Source organism: Trematomus bernacchii, unplaced genomic scaffold (genome assembly GCF_902827165.1).
Source record: "Trematomus bernacchii unplaced genomic scaffold, fTreBer1.1, whole genome shotgun sequence".
Taxonomy (NCBI): Eukaryota; Metazoa; Chordata; class Actinopteri; order Perciformes; family Nototheniidae; genus Trematomus; species Trematomus bernacchii.
In genome coordinates, this window is record NW_022988043.1 from 6577402 (window position 1) to 6601200 (window position 23799).

A 23799-nucleotide genomic window follows, 5' to 3' on the forward strand; every position below is an offset into this window, starting at 1 on the left:
ACACACACACACACACACACACACTTAAAGTGGTATGTTTTTGCCATGAAGAGAAACCATTTGCTCATTTTGATGGAGGCCTAAAAGAGAGGTTGAGTTGTCTAAGTGGATTTTTCATTACTAAATGTAATAGGGCAAAGAAAATGACATCTGCTGCATCAGGAGGGGTATTAGGATTGCTCATATACTTTTTATCATTGATATTTGTAATGAACAAATAGGGACAGTGCAGCTGTATATGAGCATTATAGAAATTAGCACAGTGCTCTGTCTCCCGTGAGTCCCTCCTGACTCAGCCTCCTCCACTCGCCTGTTACTACAATTTGGAAAGGTACTTCCAAACTCACAGGGAAAAAATAACAGCTACCGCTCCGGACTGAGACACAAGTGGAAGACTAACATAGAGGAAATAATATCGCAAATGGAAAGCTATTAGTGTGGTCAAGCACTTTCTCATGCTGCTTCGGAAATATGTCATTTCTCATGTGCCGCTGCATTACCATCTTTTAAAAATTCAACCTTCAGTGCACATGTAATACATTTGGGAGGAAATTATGAAGATCATAAGCTTCATAAAAGATCTCTGAGAAAATAATAGTTTGGTCCGTGTCCTCGGTACTGTATTTGTTCCTTGCCCTCTTCCGTCTTCGTAATTTACTGGCTGAAAGTCTTTATTCTCATGTTATTTGTATGGATAATTATCATAGATATAACCTTTAGAATGTAAGCAGCATTTTATTGGTAATAATGTTCAAGGTGGCGTTAATGCTAAATACTTTTTAACAAATCTTTTAATAGCTTATATGGTTTAATGTCAAATCTGAATATGCAACTTAATAGTGCTCTCAAAGTTAAAATATATATATACATTTTTTTTACTCTCGAGTAAAAAGCAGCAGTAACTGGAAATATTACAAAACTACTTGGGCAGATGCAAATTATATCATTATGTTATATATAAATGTATGTATAATCTTATCTGATACTCAATTGTTTATTAGTCCTATGAAATGATACAAATGTTAAACTTTGACAAATCTCACCTGGGTGTTCTTGAGCCTATGATCAATAATTTGATGTTCGTTGTCCAGAGGCTTAAAGGTTTGAGTATTACATAATTTTTTTTTTTTTTTATTTAATGTCAATCTAATTTATATTCTTCATAAGCAAACTAAAAACATACTTTTTTTAAATCTACATTTAAATGTTTATGCTTTATTCAATTTACTTTTATTTTTTTATTCAAACCTTATTTTAGCTTTCTATTGGCCTATAATAGATCAATAAACCATCATACTTAAAAGAGCTGTTTCTGACTTTAACAATAACGATACCTTCGTATTATATTATTACTCTTATATGTCCAGCATGACTTCTATCATTCCCTGCGTAGTATTTTTGATTTCTCTCATTTCTTCTCTGGCTTACATTTTAACCAGACTGCACATACATTGAACACGTTAAAAAGGGAACACATAATTAGGAAATGTATTTTAGTCAAAGGTGTACACAGTTATGTATTAACTGTATATATTTACTAGTTGAAAGCATACAGTGAAATACATACGGTGAGGTTTGATCACTGAGACAACAACCCCCCTTGTTTCATTTAATCTATCACCCAATATTTATTCCTCGTGTCACCCTATGGGTTGCTTCTCCCCCTCCTTCATCATCACCCCCAGCCTCATTAGCACATAACAGGTTATCGACATGCATAGCAGGGTCTTCATTTAGACGCTCAGCCTGATTAGCCTTAATGAAGTTAGACCAGCTACCTGAATGGAAGTGCACACAGCGCCGTGAGACAATAACAAACACATATGAGCCCTCCTGCACGTACACACACACATGTATGTACTAACATACATTCTCTATGGTACCTTTATTAGCCTGTGTTTTGCTCATTTTCACACTGAGGAAATGAATGTGTGAGAGACACCTAATTATATTGTATGATGGCAGACAAGACACAAATGAATGAGGAGTACAAATTGTTGAGATGTTTCATCTTAAAGAGACATGTCTGACACCTCCTAAAGAGCTGCAAGACCAGATAATACTGCTTTTAATTATGTATATGTGTGCTTAAATGTTGCACACTTAATAAGACTATTATAAATCAAATGAAACACTGCTACTCACCCAGTTATTGATTTTTCATGTTTTTAATCTTGAATACAATACTCATTTGACAAGGAGAAATGGAAAGTTAGAAATTGGAAAATTAGCAACAAGCTTTTGTTTCAAGCATGTTTTATTATTCAGTGTAAAAGAAAATTATAAAACCTTCAGAACAATTTATATCAATATACAGTTATAACAGGCAGGACATCACATGTGTGTGATATGTATACATAATGCCCTACAATAAACACATATCATCGAAGCTCATGGTCTCTCCTTATTATCTCCCTTTCCTCTCTTTCTCCTCCAGTGGGCTTTATTAAAGACCCATGCTCCCCTTGGATATTCAATCACTTTTCAGTCAGAAGTAATGAATGTACTGAATGGATGCAAAGGCTAGCAATTCATTACAGCAATCAGAACATGACTTATTTTCTCCCCCCGCTCCCTTCTCTCATCTCACTTGCTCCGCTCTCCTCCTCACATATAGTTATAGTTTAAATACAATGAGGGAGTTTCAACTAATATGTTTACAACCGATCATTAACATTTAGTGTAGATATTATGTATCGGTTATCTTTGGGAGTGATGCAGTGACAGATCTTTAAATAGATAAATGAAACCATCTACTGACAAATGACAGGATGTCACATTTACATATACCAGATGGATGCATTGCAACACGCTGCTTGCTGATCGTCAGACATCCAGTTCACACATCCTGCACTCCAAATCCGCAGCAGAAGGGCAGGTTAAATACCAATCCTAAAAAAAAAACACCTTAGCTTCATTACCTGAGGGAGAATTTTCAAGGCGATGCATATATTTGCAATTTTTCATCTCTGCTTAAGGGCAATAAACTTCTCCCCTGCCTGTCATTTTCTCATTATCGCCCCCACTTCCCCTCATGTCTATTTCCTCCCGTCCCTCACCCTCTGCTCCAGCTGCTGGACCACCTTCTCGTTGACGGGGTCGGCCCTGGTCACGACAGCTTTTCCTCCGTCTGGCCCGAGCACGATGGTCATAACACTGCACATGTCCACCAGCTCCTCCTGACACCTCCTCATCCCGTGGTCCAGCTCCCCTCTCCGGGCTGGGTCACGCTTCAGAGCCCCCTTCTCCGCCACAGAGAAGCCCAGCAGGCCCGTCAAAACCTCGTTGGACAGCTCCACGTCCATGTACCCTGTTCCATCGGATATTGTGGCACAGACGCGCCAAAAACCGTTGGTGCTGCTCAGTTTCCCCAAGAGAGTCACAATGAAAGCCTTGACTCGGACCTCTGTGGGGGGATGTTGTGGTTTGGACATCATCTCTTCAAGAAGAGACAAATATGTAAAAGGTGGAGAGGTCAGCGAGAGAGCAGGAGCTGAGGAATTACTCTGAGGTTCTGTTCTAGCAGATAGTCTATCAATTACTGCAGTGGTTGAGCTGTTATTTTGCACTTGAGGTGTGTTATGCGAGCTCTCAAATGCAGACTCTTTTACACTTCTTGATGACGTGCTGGTAATCCTACAGCTGGAGCCTGCAGTGTCTGTTTTGTTGGTAGAGCTCTCTCTGTGTTTGCTAGGTCCTTGATGGACAGGGAGCTGATTTAACCTCCCAGTATCTAACTCTGCAAGAAAGCAATCCATTTCTTCATCCATGAAATCACTTTCATCGTCAGCAACACAATCTGATTCTAAAGCTGCTGCTCTTTTAGCAAAGCCTTGATAGTCTTTTTTCTGTGTGTTGGACCTGGAGTTGTTTGATCCAATTTGTGAATCAGAGTCATTCAAAGTGTGCTGATCGTACGGAGCAGTTTGGGCGTTTGTTGCTCTGTTAGGATTTCCTGTTGGTATGTTGTTGTTGTTCTGTGGCGTGCTCCTGTGACTGATGTCAGACTGCGCAGTAATGTTTGTACTCTCTTGAAAAATCACACTGTCCAACTCATCCAGAGGAAGATCGTCAAAGTCTTCGTCAGGAAAGTCTTCATCTGGCATGTTGTGAGCTGGGATCTCTGGTTGATTTGAAAGGTCAAAGTCCTCGTGTTCGTTACCCTGGCGACGACCTTGGACTGAACCACCTCTGTTGCTCTGGTTCAAACCACTTCTGTAACAGACCAGCCAAAAAATGTCAGACTGAGTTTGTGAAGCTTTTAAACATTCCAAGGGTTTTTCACAATGTTGGTGGGCCATTGAGGCAGAGGTCATAATAAATGATCATATACATAAAAACAAATATGGTCAGACTATTTTAAGAGGTAGGAGTCTTTTGGGAAAAAATGGAATACACTCATGCTCTAAAACAAGGGTACCAAGATCCTAGATCAGAAATCACTCTTAACTGTTATGTTTTATCTTTGATTACAGCTACTAAACTACAATAATTGGACAGCTCGTTTTTCATATTATTTCATAATTGTGATAGAAATGACTGTCTTTCACTCAAATCAAAAGGATGACGTTATATTTAAATGTATTGTAAATTATTTCTGTCTATGCAGAATGGATTGTCAAAGACTACCTTACTATAGGCTGAATCAATGTGTGAAATGCTTCCCAAAGTAGCTGTGCTTGAATTCTAAACACAGAGGAGTTTCAGGCATAGAATGTCAAGATATTATATTGTTAACCTCCCACCTGGATGAGGCTGTCGAGGCGTGGCTCCTGACTGAGGAGCTCCTGGAGGACTGAGTGTAGGTCTCACTGAGCGTCCCGTAGCCACTGTCTCCAACAGGACCGCCCTGAGCCCTCCCCACCTCCTCCTGGGCCTCCAGAGTGGCCAACAACTCTGCGTCATCGAAGTCCAGGTCCTCCACTTCCTGGTTACCTAAAGAGGAAACAAAAAGAGACAAAACATCATGATTAGGTTAAAGGTCCCATGTCATGGCCATTTCTACTGATCATAATTCCATTGTTGAGGTATAGTAAAATAGATTTATATTGTGCAATTTTCCAAAATCACATTCGTTTCTCATACAGCATCTCTGTATAGTATGTGTATTCACTCTCTGTCCTAAACAGCTTGTTGGAGCTCCTGCCCCCCCCCCTCCCTATGAGCCCAGTGGCCGTCTGCGAGACAGCGAGACACAGCGAAACCCAGCCCGAACACACACACCCGCAGCCTGGCTGGGAGTTTGTGTGTGTGCTCACACACCGACTCACAGCCTCGCCGCGTCCCGCCGTCTCAGGGAGGAGAAATCGGCTCCGCGGACGTAACGTAACGGCTCCACAGATTGGTCCATTTGGACCAATGGGTCCATTTGGGTATGGGCACGTCACTGTACCCAGGAAGAAAACAATGGAAAAAGAGAACTCTCCAACGAGGCGTTCTGGGGCAGCAAGCAGCATATACAGGTCTTTTCTGTGTTAGAGTTTTACTCGCTACAGGGTGTACTTTGAGGGTTTGTGACTTTGCAGACCGTTTACATGCATAAAAACCTTCATAACACACAAGGGGACGGGTAATAACCGGAAAAGCATGACATGGGACCTTTGAAGCGGGTGGTCTTAACACAGTTGTTGTATTGACAAGCGTGGATATTGGTCAGCACTTTAGGTATATCCAAACTAACCAAAATCACACAAACAAATACAAACTCACCAATCTAGGCAGTGGAAGAGCAGCAACTCATATGTACTGTGAGGTCAAAATGACTGTTTTTATCAATGGGGTCTGGTGGCTTTAAAGCCACCATAGCTAATCTACTTTAATGCACTGACTATAGAAAATTACCTTATACAACCTAACTTAAACTATCTAAACTATCCTAGGCTGAGAAACCAGGCATCCATTACCATTCTTAAACAGGTATTATATTATATACAATCTGAATTGTTCAAGTTAATTGAATATACCTTGTTGTGTTGCTGGCTCCTGCTGCTCCTCAGGAACTCCCAGCGTCCGACACAGCACCTTGCCCTGTCGGTAACAAAATATATATCATTAAATAATATACACTGCTGTACAAGAATTTCTGGGAATTTGAGTTTATCTCTGCTTCAGTAGCCGTACAAAACAGGAACTAAAGCATTCCTATTGGACTTTGGACATAATCACTATACAGGCGGTTAGGTCCAAATAGTCTCATACCAAATTTGTAAGACAAATTAAGATGTGAACATTACATTACATTAGATTACATTACATGTCACTTGTTAGACGCTTTTATCCAAAGCGACTTACATACATTCAGTACTGTGGGCAATCCCCACAGGAGCAATTTGGGGTGAAGTGTCTTGCCCAGGGACACAACGAAATGCTGACTGCAGTGGGACTCGAACTTGCTATCATCTGATTCGAGGATCAGCGCACTAACTCACTGAGCCACACCCTCCCTGAAGCCATGAACTGGCTTATATCTGCTTTGACAGACAGACAGCAACAGTTTACCTGTGTATTCCTCTCCACCAGGTCCTCTACTTCCCCACCCAGGACCTTTATGTTGGACGGCCCCAACAGAAGCATCCCAAGTCTGCAAACCATCTTCCCCTGCAGCTGCAGCTTCACACCAGGTCTGAGGGTCAGAAGAAAAAGCAATCCGATATAAACTATTTTTTTTTTAAATATGTTACAAAAAGGTTTTTTTAAACTATCGTGTTTTATTTTTTCCTTGAGAAACTGGCAGTGACGTAGCAGTGATTTTCGATTTTATGAAATGAACATTTCAAATAACACCTAAATATGAAACAAAGGTTGTTCCGTTTCCTTTAGCTTCCATAGGTTTGAATACATTTATTGTTTTAAAAGAAGGACACCAGAATGCAGGTAAATTAACTCGGATTGATTCTTACCTGAGAGCTGTGCTGAGTGCAGGGATGGACTGATACTCCATTGCCTCCAAGCTCTGGACTCCATCAGTCACCTGTACAACAGAGACAGATAATTTGAGCAGGAGCAACCGAACAGGGAAAGTACGACAGATTTACATACTCGAGAACAAATTACAAAAAGCATTTCTACCTGTGAAGGCAGTTACTGTAATACTGTACATGTAAATCACAATTACAGTAGGGTGTTTAGCTGCTAAACCGTCCACAACTTTACTGCTGGTTCGAACCTAGACTGAGGGAATTTCTAAATAGAGGTTTTCCTTTATATTATAAATGCTGGTTGGCCTGAGCTTTCCAAAATTCAAAGCTGGTCAAAGCTTATCTGGACACATCTGCTTCGTTATGCTTGCTTTTGACAGTGATTCTAGTGCATTTAAACTGCTATGGGTCTTTGCCCCCATGACTCCTAGAATTGAGAGACTTTGGATATCGGAGAAAGAAAAAAGAAAAGAAGAAAGGCATTGAAACGTTTCTTAGCAACGCGAGCACTATTCTTGAGAAACCAAAGAGCAGTGACAAGTGTATTACTTAAGGTGAAAATTACAGTCCTTATATTCCAGCAATTTACTCTTTCATATTCTACCACTGATTGGACCTGTCCACTCTGATTCAGTTAGGAAGAGAAGCAGAAGTCCACATTATTCTACCCGAACTAGCACTTAAAAGAAAAATCCTGGCTATAGAATATGGTTGGACAGTTGATTGAGCATAATTGCACACACTGGTAAATAGTGTTACTTTGTATTTGTTATACTTTAGTCCCAACTAGTTTGAGCACAATGGTAAAAAAGGCTGTACAATAGTTTTACTTTCAGACTACAACATCTTCATCTTGAGAGGCTAAAAAAAACATTGTTCAGCCCATTTTGCTTAAAAAATAAATAAATTATCAAAATACTTGGCCATATTTTCCCTGACCGACTAATCTTTGCAGCATCTCAATATCGCATATTCTATTTATGACAGGTAATCCAACTGTTTGGGGGCATTCACTTACAAAGAAATACATTTCCAATTCAAAGGGAACATTTTTTTTAATAACTTCTTTATTTCAGACATGCCTCTGACCTGCAACAGTAGCATGCGTGTTGGCCTGGCTTCCCAGGGCCTCTGGGTGGCCTGTGTGACAACAGACACGTCGTCGTTGGCAACATCTGAGCCCTTCCACTTCTGCAGCTGACCGTACGCAGGCTGACCGATGTCCAGTAATGAGTCAACCTAACACAGAGTGGTACCAATGGTAACATTAACCTTTTGCTGCATATACATTTCTTAAAAATATACTGAACTGCTTGACACAGTCCCATAACAGTATAAATCATATACAGTACTGTTCTGGAGATTTTTTAATTGCTAGTCTTCTTTGTGAGTGCTACATGTATCCTGTGGCTCCTCTCATTTTGTCTTGGGAACCAACTTACATGTAATTACTCAGTCTCAGGGTTTCCACTTTTAATTTTCTATCGAAAGGAAAAATGGAATCCAGTAGTGCTTTCTTATACTGTAATATCGATTCCGCCTGTACTCCAATCTTTTTTCCCCCTATAATTGCACAATAGCATTTTTCTTGCTGTGTGCTTTTGTCTTTTTGTTACTCAGTTCTATTCGATTTCGGGCAATATTAAATAATCACTTCATGATTATCTTGGCCAGAATAATTAATCTTTACGATATGTTTGCTATATCAACAAAAAAATTGAAAAAGAAAATAGTAATGATAATTATTTCAGTCAGTTAATATTTAACTTGGTTTATTGTGAGATTTGTCTATTATTTTGCAAAAGACTAACACTGAAAACAGGAGTGTAGAGAGAGTCTGTAACCACGACTGTACAAAAGATTACAAACAGAACATATTTCAAAAGGACACTGGATATATATACACTATATTATCATTTATGTGATTATTATGATATCAATATTACATTATTTTAAATATCACAGTTATTGTCAATACAAATAAATCTCAACACCTATTTGGCTTATAATCTGGATCACGATAAAGCAAAAGGCAAATATTAAGACTTCTTTTATCATAAAGCAACACATTGCTTCAACCCCCTTTTTTAAGATAAAAAGCAAAACCAACAGCAAACAAACTAAATAAGTTAATCATAACGTTTTGGCTCCATGAAACAAATAGATGGAAACATTCCGGTAATTTTCTTTGCTTAGTGTGGACTCATATTTGTGCTGTGGCATGATATGAAATACGGAAAATTAAATATATGATCAACAAGTCCGTACCTGGACACAGAAGGTGCCGCTGAGTTCGGTCTTCTGGGCCTGGGAGAGACTCTCCGGGAGGACCGGGTGGCCCAGGTCCCTCAGGTCTGTCAGCAGCCACTGGTCCAGCGCCTAAGATTTCATATCATGTAGTGAGGAACAGGAGGGTTTAAATTGTGAGCAAATCTGTCATTCACAGCAAGTACATGTTCTACTCTTAAGTCCTATTTTATAACACTCTATATTATTTGTATTACTTTTTAAAGCTTAGAGCATGATCTTCTTGGACTTTCGACCATCTGCTCTAAGGTTAAATTAGTATTTTTTGCCATTTCTGCAGGAAAAATTACTTTAACGATAAATAAAAAAATCTATAATAGTTGCAGACGTTTTTGCTTCTGTCAAATAATTGCTAAATCTCCTGAAAACATTGACTGAATACAGCAGAAATATCAGCTGCCGGTTAGACACTACACCAAAACAAGTTACGTGGACTGGGAAGGGGTTATAGCTTATCAACCAGGAGTCAGTGCATGAGAAAGACCAGGAGGAGATTCATGACCAAATGCCAGAGACCATATCCCACCCCACTTCATTTACAAGCACCTGTTATTATGTGACCATGTCAAGTCCCATACTTGAATGGCGTCTTCAGAACTGTAATGTGATGTAATGTAACTGAGCTATCTCAATATCAACAGAGCAGACTGTGGACTCATAATTTTGCATTCAGCTGCACATTAACACATTGAGACATCCTGCATACCTGCTGGTTGATTTGCTGCTGTGACAGACGACCTGCTCCTCCAGCCTCCTCCTGCAGCCACTCCACGCAGGCCTCCAGCCAGGCAAAGGGCACCTGGACGTGCCAGGAGGAGCGCAGCCAGGCTTGGGTAGAATGTACCACTGCCTGGACCTCAGGGGCCATCCTCTTTACTTTTGTGTGTATATGACAAGACCAATTCGAGATAATTTCCTCTCTGTTGCTTCTAATTATATGAAGACAGTTACGTTATTTCTATTCAATTGCATTTACCAGTAATGATTCTCCCACGGAGCACACGTTAGCAATGACCCATTTTTTTTTCAATAAACAAGTAATGGTTCAAATGTCATATATAATGAAATTAATGTCACGTCCAGGTACTGTGAAGGGGGAGAACAAAAATATAGAGTGAGAATTAGAGATAGCATGCAAAAGAATAATAACAAATACAACAACATAATACCAAATAAGTTAATGTTCAAGAAAGAGTTGTTATATACGTTGCATGAGAGACATGGATGTAGCCTCTTCCACGAAGTGTGGAAAGCTGCCAAGGCGCCAAAGTTGACTATTTACTTAGTAGTGTTTGCGCACATTAGCTTTGTGCCCATACAACATGACCATAGAAGCTCAGATATCAAACAGCAGTTGATTACAAATAACATGTGTTCCTCTAAAATTACTTAGACATAACCTAAAAGTAGCATTGTTGATCAAATCATACCTTATAAACAGGAGTAACTTGAGCAACCACTGAAATTCACGGATGTAACAGCACACGGAAATACGGCTTGGAAACGCCTCTTATCTTGTGACCGACGTTTATTCTAGCCAATTGTGACTCTCGGCTGCTTGACTGGCGTTTTTCTCCGCCAATCGGCATATTTTACCAAAAACCTTTAGATCCAGGTTCGGTAGAGAAGGAAAGGGGACGACTGAGGTGTTGCTCTGCAGGTTTGTGTTTTGACGATGTTTTCATTTTTCTGAGCCCAATGTTGTTGAAGTGCACAGGAACTATATAAAGAAACACACATTTAGTGGTGTCTTTGGTCCTTGTTTTGTGTTTGATGCAACGCTGCCTAATTAGCTGGCCCGGCTAACGTTAGCTCCCGTTGTGCACAACCGAAATGATGGCAACATGGCGAAATGAGCTAGCAGCTAGCAGCTAGCTTGAGTGGGCTCGGGCTGGTCTTTGTATTAATCAAGTTCTCATGTTTTAGTGACTAAACCTCGATAGATAAGAGATATAAATGACACTATGCAGTTTAAGTATATAGTTACAAGTCTTGAATAAGTGAACGTTTGATATTTAGGGGAATTGCTCTATGAAATCCACACGACGAAGCGCGTTGCTAAAATAGCTAGCAACGACAGGATTTAGCCAACGGTCGAAAGATTAGCTTCAGATGAGCTAAGGTAACGTTAGCTCACTTTCAGTTTGTTAAATGTCATCAAAGTGGTACAGTTATTTACCTAAGGTCCGGTCCCAGTTTCTAACTGTCACGTTGCATTGATGGCTACTGATGATTCGCCCACCATGTTATTTCCCGATACAAATGCAGTTATATAGATACACAGTGACGTTATTTGGATATCTAAGATTTGTACTATTCTCTCATCACTGGCTGATCGACTCGTCTCTTGACTGTAGCAAGCGTAGCAGACACCGTTAACTCGAAAACAATGCGCAATATTAGTTTCTCTGCACCCAGATACTATGAATATCACGACGCGATACTGTTATAATAATAATAATAATAATAATAATTGTGTCACTTCGATTAATAATAGTCCTAAACGAACACTGAGTATGTTCATACGCCTAGTTGACCTGCTTTGTTAGTCAAACATCAAACATAGGGATGATTTAATGCATATGTGATTATAATTGTTCTGTTGCAGACCTTGCTTTCAATAAGCCTTTTCATATTACATGTAGTATTTCAACTAGCCTCTCCCTCTCCGACAGGTCGCAGCAGCTGTTTGGTCCTTGCTTATTTAGTTCCGCCTTTCAACACGCCCTTGTCCCTGTAATAAATATCGGTGAGTTGCGAGTTTTATGCCAGTTTTTCTCCCTCGTTTTCCTCGCTAACTTATCTCGAGTTCTCGAATAACCGGATCTCCTGCACATAGCCTGAATTGTCCTAATTATGTTCTCCCCTTTCACAATGCTTACAGACTACCACAGCCTACCGGGGCCAGTTTTGTGCTTCTCTCTCCCTGCTGCTGGCTGTTCTCCGGACAGAGGTGCCCACGCCATCTCTTTCGCTGTCAGAAGACCATGGAGACAGAAATTGAACAGCAAGAGGATTCTTCATTCGGCAACACTGAGACCAACGGTATAACACTTTACATATTTACTCTGTTTCTAATGTTGTTTGATAGTTTTTACAAATGTATCTACTTCTGAAATGTCAGTTTACCATGTAATGAAATGATATAAATGACAGTGTCCTAGCAGCTGATTACTTACAGCTCAGTTTTAATATTGCAAGTTATGTATGATTTTAAACGTTTCACTCTAGGCTTATATTTAATTATCTTTGTGAAACCGACTTCATGTGTTTTCATTTAAAAAAAAAAAAAAACCTTGTCTTTCGGTTTTCCACACCAAGTCTTAAGATTTTGTTCTTCGCTACTATTTGTGGCCTTTTTGATTATTTCATTGTATCTTATGTGTATGCATTGTTGTATGTATGTGTATGTGTGTGTGTGTGTGCGTGTATATTTATCTCCCTATGCCAGGTAAGCGCCCTGCTGAGGATGCAGAGGATCAGAAATCATTCAAGCGCTCCAGGAACTCTGACGAGATGGTAGAGCTTCGCATCCTCCTGCAGAGCAAAGTAAATTAACTCTCCTTTGATTTAACATGTTTGAGGTCCCTTTCTATGTTGCGCCAATCTAAAAAGACTGCCGATTTCTTATACTCCATTTTGTATTATTTTCTTTTTGTTTCCCGGTACACATCTTTGCCCTTTTGAATAATTTATTTCAACTTGCTTTACTATAGTTTATATTATTTTCTTTCATATTATGTCTCCAGTTTTTGTAAGTATTCTTTGTGATTTCAGAATGCAGGAGCTGTAATTGGGAAGGGTGGCAAAAACATCAAAGCCCTTCGTACAGACGTGAGTATATTTTATGCATTTCATACACCTTGAACATTATTTAGAATATTCATTTTGTTTGCTTTATTTTTCTCTTCAATGTTGTTCAGCCTTCCAAAACATTGTTTTAATTCAAACCACTTACCCTTGATAGCTGTTTACAATCTAGTTTTGTTTTTTGGCAATATTTTATTCTGTGTTAACAAAGGGTGTGGTTGGATGATGCCTGTGTTAAGATTAGTCCTCAGCTCATGAAGAATTCTGACAACCTTTTGGGGTTGTTTTTATCTTTTTATTCCCATATGATCCTCGTGATTACCTCAGCTAAACTGGCCCTTGGCACCAAAGTCATGTCCGTTTGTTTCTCCATATAGATCATTAATTGTAACAATGCTGTTGTAGCAACACTGATGCTCTTGTTAATTTAAATGTATTAGCACAGTGCGGTGTTCATGATGTCACCAACAGCTCCAGCTAATACCTTTTTTAAGAAGTGTTAAGGCAAACTGATCAATTCTTAATTCATTGAAATGTCATTGCCTCTTTTTCTAGCCCTCCACAATTTGTTCTACCCCTCTCTCTCACTGTCTCTGGTCTATTCCCCAACATTGAACTTATCATGTTCTTAATATGCCATTACCCATTTTCCAATGTCACCTTTTCTCCTTTTCTCTCTTTGACAAACCAATCTCTGAGAGAATCAAATAAAAGTCACATTTGAACAGTGTAGAGCCTGTATATTAAAAATGTATTCCTCTTCCCTCTTCCCTCTCCCTTGTTTATTATGTTGACTTTTGCCCACTTCCTCCTCTGTTGCCCATGTTCTGGATGGCCCCTCCTGCGCCCGCCCACCTGACACCCTGGTTGGCCCTGTCCATAATCGTGCCCTGTCCCTAAATGGGCGCCTTACTTGATTGACATCTGTGCTCGAATGGCCCTGGCCCCTGCCCATTCCACGCCCAGTACAATGCCAGTGTGTCAGTCCCAGACAGCAGTGGGCCTGAGCGGTATGTCCCTAAGCTCCTCCCTCTCACTGCCTGACTACAGGTCAAACAAACAACAAGAGATGAATTATAAATAGTCATCCTGCCTCTGTCAAATCACTGTATTTTAATCTACCTGTTCTTTTAAGTATTTTAGCCTAAGTCAAAATGCCTTAATGCGTTCATGTCCAAATCTGCCTGTAAAAGCCATGTCAACATCCTTTTTGAATGTCATTTTTAAAGTCACGTCTCAACATTGAAACTTAGGCTGGTGTTGTCAGGGTTTTTCCACAATCTGCCACTGTCTTTTTAAATCTTTGCCTTAATCTGTGCAATATGTCTGTTTTGTTTTTTTCTGTTTAAATTTTCATTGATGATTATCTATCCTCCTACCTTTCGCGTTTTCACCTCCTTCCCCCCTCAGAATGTATATACTGGTGTTCTTGTTTTTTAGTTGTTAGTTTTACCTGCTTCTCGCACCATCCCATTCTTTCCTTGAGATGCCCTCATACTGATAGACTCACGTTGTCCATCCATTCTAAAACGCATCAAACAAGCTAGGATTCATGTTGTGTGTGTCTTTCCTTTCCTTTCTTCTGCTTCATCTGAACGTTGTTATTGACTGCTGGAGCTATTGAACATCAGATAATCCCCCCGTCCCACTCATCCCTGCATTCTTGGTGTTATGTTTATCGCTTCTCCCATCCCCATAAAAAAACATCAACCCCAGTGGTGGCAGACTTCATTTTCCATGGTATAATCTGCTGTGTTACTCTCACTAAGCTGTCTAGCATTCTACTTCCATGTGCAAACTGCACTTAAGTTCTCCTTGATTAGTAAATTCATTGTTTATTTTATTATGTCACTAGGTGGGTGCAGACAACAAAATTCTAATTAATATTTGTTGGCCAAATTAAGGAGTCAACCTTGATAAAAGTGATAGACAGGGTTCTTTTGGTCCCTGTCGTCACGATCTCTCCAAGTTGTGTTTGGCACCTTATTGTAGGTTTTTCTAGTCAAACTATTTGTGGTGTGCATCCACCAAACTGTGCTTTAGGACTTTAGAGTTCTTTCTAGCACCTTTGGTGCTTTTTCCTGCCAGATCCTCCTCAGACTTCCCCCTCCCACGTCTTGGTCACCAAATGCAGTCACTTTTCTTTGGGTCCCTTTTTATTTAGCCTTTTTTCTTCCTTTCTCTGGACAAACATTATTTGGGATACAAGCTTTAATTCAGTTACAGTGACCTTGAAAAGTTTAGAATACACTGGATCTCAACAGTTCATTTAGCGGTGTTAGTCTCAGTAATGAGTTGGTTAAATGGGATGTCATTAATTATTATTGCAAAAAAGGGTTGACACGAATTCTCTAATCTGAAATGTTGTTCCCTCCCCCCTGGGATGTCTTGCTGACACCCCCAATCCCGTCCTTTCTGTGAATTCTGAAGCATCCTGAGCATCAGTGCCGACATCGATACAGTTGGAGAAATCCTGCTTAAGATTATCCCGACGCTGGAAGAGGTGAGGACTGGTTGAACTTGTTTTTTCTCTGCTCGTGTCCTATTCAACCTAATAAACGTAACCTTTTTATTTGAAAGTGAAAACAAATGTGGATATTTACAATGATCACAAAGGTATGCCTTTTTAAATGTCCTTTGTTTTACAGAGACGCTTTTCTAGTTCAAATGTAATCATTTTTTTACATTTTACTGTAGCAGTGTTTTTAACCTCTATTTTCACTTGCAGATAAGTGGTTTAGTTGGGATGGACTGTGCTAATTTAAATGCTGGCTTGCTTGTGTCCACAGTATATTTTAAGGCTGTGTATAACACTGTTGCCATGTGCTCTATCTGCAATTATTGTTGGAGAGAAAAAAAATACATGAAGGCTTAAAATGTGATTTTTTTTAAAAACAGTTCCAGGATTTTCTGTCACCATTAGGGTTTTTTCTCACATTATATAAAGAATGGTAATACCTTCTTATTTTAATCTTCTATAAATTACCTTGCCATTATATGCCTCCTTTTTATAACTCTAAGGAACTTTGAGTATGTGATTAATTGTACCCAACAATTAACATGCTAAACGTTCTGCTCAGTACCAGCAGTACAATGGGATGGATTTCGACTGCGAGCTACGCCTGTTGATCCACCAGAGCCTGGCTGGCTCCATCATCGGAGTGAAGGGAGCCAAGATCAAGGAGCTCAGAGAGGTATGTTGATAAAAAGGAGCAATGTTTCACAAATAAATAAATTGCAAAGCCCATTACAGTCTCAAATGTGTGGGTTATGTACAGCATTATTGATGCCAGTTTTTCAATTGTATCAAGAAAATAATGAATAGATTTTTATAGAATGGATTTTTTTCTTCTCTTAATCGTTTGTTTCCTTGTTTTTTTTTTTCTCGTGTACTTTATTACTTTACATATTTTAATGATGTTAAAATACCCATAAAATGAAGCCGTATAATGTTGAGGCTTTCTCTTTTTCTGTGACCCCAATGTGTGGCTGTATCTGTCTCTGCAGAACACAAAGACCAGCATCAAGCTGTTTCAGGAGTGTTGTCCTCAGTCGACAGACCGGGTGGTGCTGGTCGGCGGTAAAACAGAGAGAGTGGTGGAGTGTATCAAGACCATGCTGGAGCTCATTGCTGAGGTATGTATCTTTTAACGTGGCGGAGACCTTTTTGTGATTTGTATGCATTGAAGAATTGCAACATATTGAATCATTCTTTGTGGTTGGATAAGTAAAATGTAGCCTAGTGTAGGACCCTTGAATTTATAAGCAAACCGTTAATCAACATGTCATGCTCGACTGATACATTTTTAATTAATATTTTAGTTGCAGAGGCAACAGAACATTTAATTCAATTGTAGTTTCTGGTTAGGAATAATAGTATAGGCGTTAAGAGATGCATCTCATCACACCGTTATTATTGTAAATTCCAACTAGTGGATCTCCCTTTGTCCTTTAGGCTCCCATAAAGGGCCGTGCACAGCCCTACGACCCCAACTTCTACGACGAAACATATGAATATGGCGGTTTCACCGTGGTGTTTGAAGAGAGGGGCGGCGGTCGTAGGCTCATGGGGGGGTTCCCCATGCGGGGGGGGCAGATCCAGCGGTGGAGACCGTGGATTTGACCGAATGCCCTCTAGCAGAGGTGGACGTGGACCCATGCCTCCCGCCCGCCGAGACTACGAGGAGATGAGCCCTCGCCGAGGACCACCACCACCACCCCCCCACCCCAGTAGGGTTGGCAGGGGAAGTGGCCGTGGACGCAACATGCCCATGGGACACCCACACAGAGGAGGGTAAGACATCAGAAGTCTTTTGCTGCTCTCTGTTGTTTTCCTACTTCGCTTTTTCTTTGATCTATGCACCAACAGTCCGCCCAAAGCGATTCCACTTAATCAAATTAGTTTGTCAAACTTAAAGATAAATCTCTCATTACACATGGTCATATTTTATGTCAGATAATAATAGATATACAATCTTGTACAACCTATTTATTTTTACTAAACACTTAAGTTCCAAGTAACTGCATGATCCCCTCATCAGTTTAAAGTTGATAGTCCTTTGATGTTTAAAATAATCCGTTCTTCTTAGAGAGCTTGGTGCCTCCTGCATCTGAATATAAAAGCTAAATCCTTCTTCAGGTTCTTATTTTTCATTCAGGGGCACTGTCCACAGCTTCTAATTCAGAGGATAAACTGATTCCAGTATTCTGCATGTTATCGAGACTCCAACTACCCCTCTAGAAACATTTGTATCATGGTTATCATTCCATTAATTGTATGTGCTCATCACTGTGTGTCTGGGTGTGTTTTTCCCATCTCCATCTTGTCCACAGAGAAGAACGTTACTATGACTCGTACCGTGGCTCTGATGACAGGTCAAAGTAAGTCTCTGTCCACAAACCTTTGCTTCAACCTCCTTATTTATCTGAAAAGGGATACTTTGAGATTTCAATATTCTGTCATTTGTTTGTTGCAAAATAGCGGTAGGTCCTCTGTAATGGTCATTTACTGAAGCAAATATTTCTCATAAATACCATTGGGTGTTGCTTCCTATAGAGTAGTATTTCACCCTTTTGTCTTGTGAGCAAAGAGTAATTTACTAACGCTAACATGGGTACAGCATTTTTCCATTCACAAATACCTTACAATAATGATTACAATTCAAGTTGTAAGTGTTGAGGTATTCCTACATGACCCATATGTTTTCTTCCCTTTTACTGTATTGTTGCATTTTGTTGAATATGCCTGGTTATCCCCTTCCTATCATAGCTCATGAGGAAATAACACTGTTTAATCCTGCCTGTCATCACTTACTCTCGGTACTAATTATGGCCCTACAAACATCTGTGGTTCTCCTGTCTGTCTGCCTGTAGTGTTCTAGCCTGCATAAGACCCATACCCTGATCCCCATCCACCTGTTCACTCCACCTTTTTCAGAGTGCTTTGCAGGCAACTGCAGTGATGTTGTATGACCTCCTCTTTTCTGTGTTAATAACTCATCCACTCGGCTATCCCTTCCCAGTTTTTCCCAGGTTGAGAAAAAGTACTTGTGGTGGTGTGTGAAGGTCATGTGCTAATGTGAAGCTGACATATAGATGTGAAGCAAGAGTCTCCTGCAAAAAGGCATGCTTTCACAATGAGACTTAATTATAGAGAAGTCATTTTTCGACATGTACAATGGGAAGCTCCCCACTCCCCGAAACAAGAATAATACCATCATTACCTGACCTTGGTTTAGTGTCTACTATCCACATTGAGAGGAATAGGATAAAATTGATATCAAACAAAAACAAAACTGTTCATGCTTGTAAGACACTAGATTATAATGGGTTTATTTCCGTCATGTATTTTGAGTCATCATAGCTCAGGACACCAATGTGTAATAAAAAATTGGTTGGGCTGAAACCAAATCAGCAGAAATCACTATTCCTCCCATTTTAACATTGTGCTATTTACCAAGCGACGTTATGTTTCACATAGTAGTGACTCATTTATCTGACACTCGGCAACGCCTAATTTGGCGCAAACGCAGCCAAATACTGTTAAGAAAAAGCATCACGCAACATGAAGTTATGTTGAGTCCATAGTTAGACATGAAAGTAACATCCACGCATGTATCTTCTTAGCTACAGCAAGACTACAAAATAAATCCGAACACATTTCCTCAGCTAATTCCCTAATTTGAGCTCCGCAATAGTGTGGAAAAAGCAGCAGCCCTTGGCTGTGATCATCATCACCACCACCTGTCACTTCTCTCACCATAACACTGTCAGAGCTGTTCCTGTTACTGTGTGGGAAGATTGCTGAGAGGAAATGTGTTTATACTGTAATCTTGCTCAGCGTGTGTGTGCAGTTTGACCTAGACCAGACATTTCCTTTGGAAGGTTGTCAAGCTTTTTTTCTAATCATTTTTCTGTTTCTTTCCAACCAACCCCCCCATCTCTCTCTGTCTTTCTCTGTCTCTCTGCCCCACTCCCTCCCTCTATGACACTCTTTCATCAACAGTGACAGAAGAGGCAGACCGGATCGCTACAGTGATAACATGGTTAGTGACCCTTTGCTAAATGCATGCAGCTCTGGTTCTAGCATCTCATTTAGGCGCCAGCGTCCTCAAGCTTGGACACTGGTTGTTCCTACAACCAGACAATATGCTGTGATTGTCCTTTGTGTTGTAATCATAATAGTGGTGTATTGACAATACACCCATAGCTAGTCCCTATATGCAAGAGCACACACTAAATCTGACCCCGGCCATTTATCCAAGCTAGTTTTTGCATGGTGTAAGACATCCCACCAAATGACCATAATCACTACAGCCGGAGACACCCTGTAAAAATCAGCCATAATTGCCCTCTTACTGTGTACTTTTCACGGCCAGCCTGTTTTTCCTGCAAAGAGAGGGAGGATGTTGGGGGTGGGGGTGGCCATGGTTGGTTGCTAGGCAATAATAACGCTTTGTTGACAGACTGGAAGGTCTCTCTCTTTCTGCCTCTGAGAGCTTGCAGGATACTGCCTGCCGTTGCTCGGCAACAGCTTTTTGAATTGCCTGTTGCCTTGGTGACAGCAGCAGCTGAATAGCAGGTGAAAATGGGGGCTGATGGAGAGACGGGGAGGGAGGGAAGGAGGAGGAGGAGTTATGGATGAAAACTGGGTGGCTTTTAGTTGAGTCTACTCCATGGACGAGGATGCTGCATCATCCACATTTGTGCTTACAATCCTCCATTCATCTGGGATCTGTAAAAAGGTGAAAGAGTTGACTATACCGAATGTAACATGTTCGCGTTTGCTTTTGTTTTTCACAGAGTGGAGGAGGATATGGTGAGTACTAAGCCTCGTGTTTATTCTGTCGTTATATCAATGTGGGTTCAAGGTTTTTAATGCATCTTAGTATGCTGCAAATTATTTTATTTTCAATTTGTATTGTAGTGTCTATTTTGTCTGAATGTTGTTTTCATAGAGAAAATAACAAAAGCCTTACAGTGACAACATAGCTAGAAGGACATTGCAGCTCACACTAGGTCATCGTGGCTATTGGACTGTAAAAATATTGGTATTTTCATTTTAACTTCAGTTAAATGAAATGTTACCTAAAGTATTGCTGTTTACATTGCATGTCAGAGAGCTAATTATTTACCAGTTTTCTTGAAAGATCTTTGAAAATGTATTATGAGCCACATCTTACTATTGAAATGGGTTATTTGTTTACACATTTCCCAGAATAAAAACGTAATGTTTATACTGAGTTAATGTTCTTTATGCTTTATCTTCTGCTCAGACAACAGTTCATCATGGGATAGCTACCAGTCAGGTGAGTCTCTTTCCTATCAATCGCTGAGCCATGTGTGATAATGCTGGCAGCCGAGCATTGATTCTTAGTGCACTTTTTACTTTTCCTGTGTGTGTGCTTTGGTCCTCACCCCTTCTCCCTCTTGCCATCAGGTGGACGTGGCTCCTATAATGAAATGGGTGGCCCCGTCATCACCACACAAGTGACAATCCCAAAAGATGTCAGTAAATAAACGCATTAAATTGGCACACTGAGTAAAAACCCTACACTGTCACATGTGATCATGTTATCTGTGCTCTCATTATCCTCATATCATTTACATGTAGTCATTTATTTCATAGCCAATTATTTGTGCATCACATGGACCCATTAGTCCTGTTATCTGTCACATATTTACTAATCCTTCAGTGTAATTAGCAAAAATAATTTGAGATGTTTTATTATTCATTGTTTCACATTTACACAGTAGAACCACATGTGATTTCCCAGTGCCTCACACACTCTGTTCTCCCCACCCCCCCCAACAGCTGGCTGGCTCTATCATTGGTAAGGGAGGCCAGCGGATCAAACAGATCCGCCATGAGTCAGGAGCCTCCATCAAGATCGATGAGCCTCTGGAAGGCTCTGAGGACAGAATAATCACCATTACTGGCACTCAGGATCAGATCCAGAACGCTCAGTACCTTCTTCAGAACAGGCAAGTTCTGACACAGCCGTATGGATTACATTGACATCCGTCTTATTAGATGTAGACATTCCTGATTAGCACCCCAGTCTTAATTCAGCAAGTGTGATCCTTTCAAAACCTCTAACATTGTCCTGTGGGGTCTAAATCAGTCCTCAGCTCACACCTGTTGGGTTGCATCATAAGAAGTTAGGGGATACAACCCATCTTAGAAGGTGCAGCCTTCCTCTTTCTGCTGAAATTAACTATTGATATGTTAAGGATGATTTCTCTCTTTGCCCTCTTAACTTCTTTAAAAATAACAATCTATACAAATATATTTGTGATTAATATTGAGAATGCATAAATGTTTTTTTTCTAAAATTGCATTGCAATACTAGTTAGCCCACATTTTGTTGGGTTATGCATTTATGTTGCCTGCTGTCTCTTCTCCACTAACCCCCTTCCTTTCTTTCCCATGCAACCTGCAACTAGTTCAAACCTGCCTCTTGCATGAAATGGCTGTGAATGAGTTGGCAAACTCAATTGTACATATTTCATTTATTTTTTAAAAAGGGTAAATGTGATGGACATGTTTCTGTTGCATTTGTCCATTGAATTGAATGGATACGATAAAAATAAACAGTATGTTTGTTTGCCATCAAAGCCGTTTCAATGTGAAGCAGGGAGTGGATTGATTCTTCCCCTGGCTGCTGCTGTGTGGAAGACTAGTGATTTTGTTGTTTTTAGTTAGATCAACCAACAACAAATCACAGTCTGCCAAATAGCACGGGCTCCTCCTCTTCTGTCTCCCTTGGCAACCAGTAGGCACGTATAATACACACCACTTCCTTGTTGATGCTATCCAAGCTTAGCCCGAATGCTAATACAGCTGTAGACCTGCCGCCGCTGTCTCATGAGTAGTGTAGTGTTGCCATGGTAACTAACCCTGCCTCCCTCTTCCTTCCTCCCCTCCCTCTTCAGTGTGCTGCACCTGCTTGGACACAAGGACTAACCACACCCCTCTTTTTCCTCCTCCTCCTCCTCTTTCTCGCTCACCGTCAGCCACGTATTTCACATCTCCCCCTCCCCCCCCCCGCGCGCGTCTTCCTCCCTGCCTGTCTTTCTCACCCGCAGTCTGTCTCCCCCTGCTCCGCCTCCCCATCCGTTTCCTCCCGAGACTTCATCCTATATAGCTATATATTTACACTGTCATCAACCTGTGAATTGCAATTTACTTCTTGTGTATTTTATTTATTTTTCCACTCTTTTTATTTCAGTGTGAAGCAGTACTCTGGTCATTTGCTGTAGACCCAGGAGACTCAGATTGAAGCAGACTCAGATTGCCCCCTCCCCCCCCCCTCAACCTTTCTGCCCCTGTCCAACCCCTTCAGACTATTATTCTGGATTGTGGGTGTCTTTTTTGAATTTTATTTTTATATTTTTTAATGAAATAAATGTCCAACATTCCTGTGCATAAAAGAAAATGTAGATGTTCTGCATTTTAATAGTATAGTCCATTAGTTTAACAGATACAGTTTGATTTTTCTTTCTAACACACATCTATCAAAAATATTCTTCAGTCTCCTGACAGACAAAAAATGAACATAACTTTTTATTTGTGGATGTTTTTGATCTCTCTGACATGTATATGTATGTTTGTGTCTCTGGTATAAATCTGTTCTGTGTGTGTGTGCACGCATGCTTGCGTGTGTGGGTTGGGTGTGCTTTCTCCTGTCTATATCGGTCCCTTCACACACAGTTGTATCACATCACTACTCGGTGAAACCTGCAGAATGTAAGATCCTGTTTTTTCCCAAACTGAACCATTTGTTCTGTTTTTTAGAGATGTGTAATATTTCATAATCGATTTGGGAATGTTTAAGTTAGGACTCTTGTGCACATAAGATACAGGACAGTCTTGACTAATGTGTAAGAAAATACATGGTAGTTGTGTGATGAAACAAATCTGAATAATTTGACTAACTCCTCAAAAAGGAAACTTGTAGCTAGAATTTTGTCCCTGCAATTTCCTGTGCTCTACGCTTGTTTGCTGTCCATGCTCTAGACTTCACATTGTCAAATTGTAAAATGAATAAAGAAGGTGCCACTTTTTACTCAACCAATTTGCATTTTTAATGAGCTTTCTTATTCATCTTGTTTGTGCAAAATCATTCCAGCTGTATCAGTTTTCTGTGCACAGATGGCTTAACAGCTAAAAACTTATATGGTTGTAATAGGCGAGAGTCCATCTGCCGCTGCATTTGTGTTTGTACTTAAAACTACGACTATCAATAATTTTAATTATCTGTTT

At 40.2% G+C, this 23799-nt stretch overlaps 2 protein-coding genes across 2 annotated transcripts; one reads left to right on the top strand and one right to left on the bottom strand.

Moving 5' to 3' along the window:
* Nucleotides 1–2256: 2256 nt before the first annotated feature.
* Nucleotides 2257–10761, bottom strand: rmi1 (RMI1, RecQ mediated genome instability 1, homolog (S. cerevisiae)). The gene is made up of 10 exons (XM_034117718.1): nt 10655–10761; nt 9931–10310; nt 9186–9296; nt 8007–8156; nt 6900–6970; nt 6499–6622; nt 5964–6027; nt 4746–4935; nt 3060–4215; nt 2257–2892 (listed from the first exon to the last, which is right to left on the bottom strand). Exons 2-10 carry the CDS (start codon nt 10090–10092, stop codon nt 2827–2829), a joined length of 2094 nt encoding a protein of 697 aa, XP_033973609.1. The 5' UTR covers nt 10093–10310; nt 10655–10761; the 3' UTR covers nt 2257–2826.
* A 61-nt stretch (nt 10762–10822) lies between these two features.
* Nucleotides 10823–23607, top strand: hnrnpk (heterogeneous nuclear ribonucleoprotein K). The gene is given in 18 exon segments (XM_034117719.1): nt 10823–10884; nt 11900–11973; nt 12109–12269; nt 12676–12773; nt 13002–13058; nt 14001–14044; nt 15465–15537; nt 16115–16228; nt 16542–16670; nt 16990–17121; nt 17123–17328; nt 17868–17915; nt 19540–19579; nt 20337–20352; nt 20810–20842; nt 20974–21041; nt 21349–21518; nt 22766–23607. Coding segments are annotated over 16 exon segments (1317 nt in total). The 5' UTR covers nt 10823–10884; nt 11900–11973; nt 12109–12211; the 3' UTR covers nt 22797–23607.
* Nucleotides 23608–23799: the final 192 nt, after the last annotated feature.

Bases quoted from the DNA above. Each gene is read 5' to 3' on its own strand.
- rmi1 (XM_034117718.1), bottom strand. From the start codon at position 10,092: ATGGCCCCTGAGGTCCAGGCAGTGGTACATTCTACCCAAGCCTGGCTG. The intron at 9,297-9,930 runs GTATGCAGGATG...ATGAAATCTTAG, and splicing joins AGCAGCAAATCAACCAGCAG to GCGCTGGACCAGTGGCTGCT. The intron at 4,936-5,963 runs GTATATTCAATT...TTTCCTCTTTAG, and splicing joins GGAGCCAGCAACACAACAAG to GTAACCAGGAAGTGGAGGAC.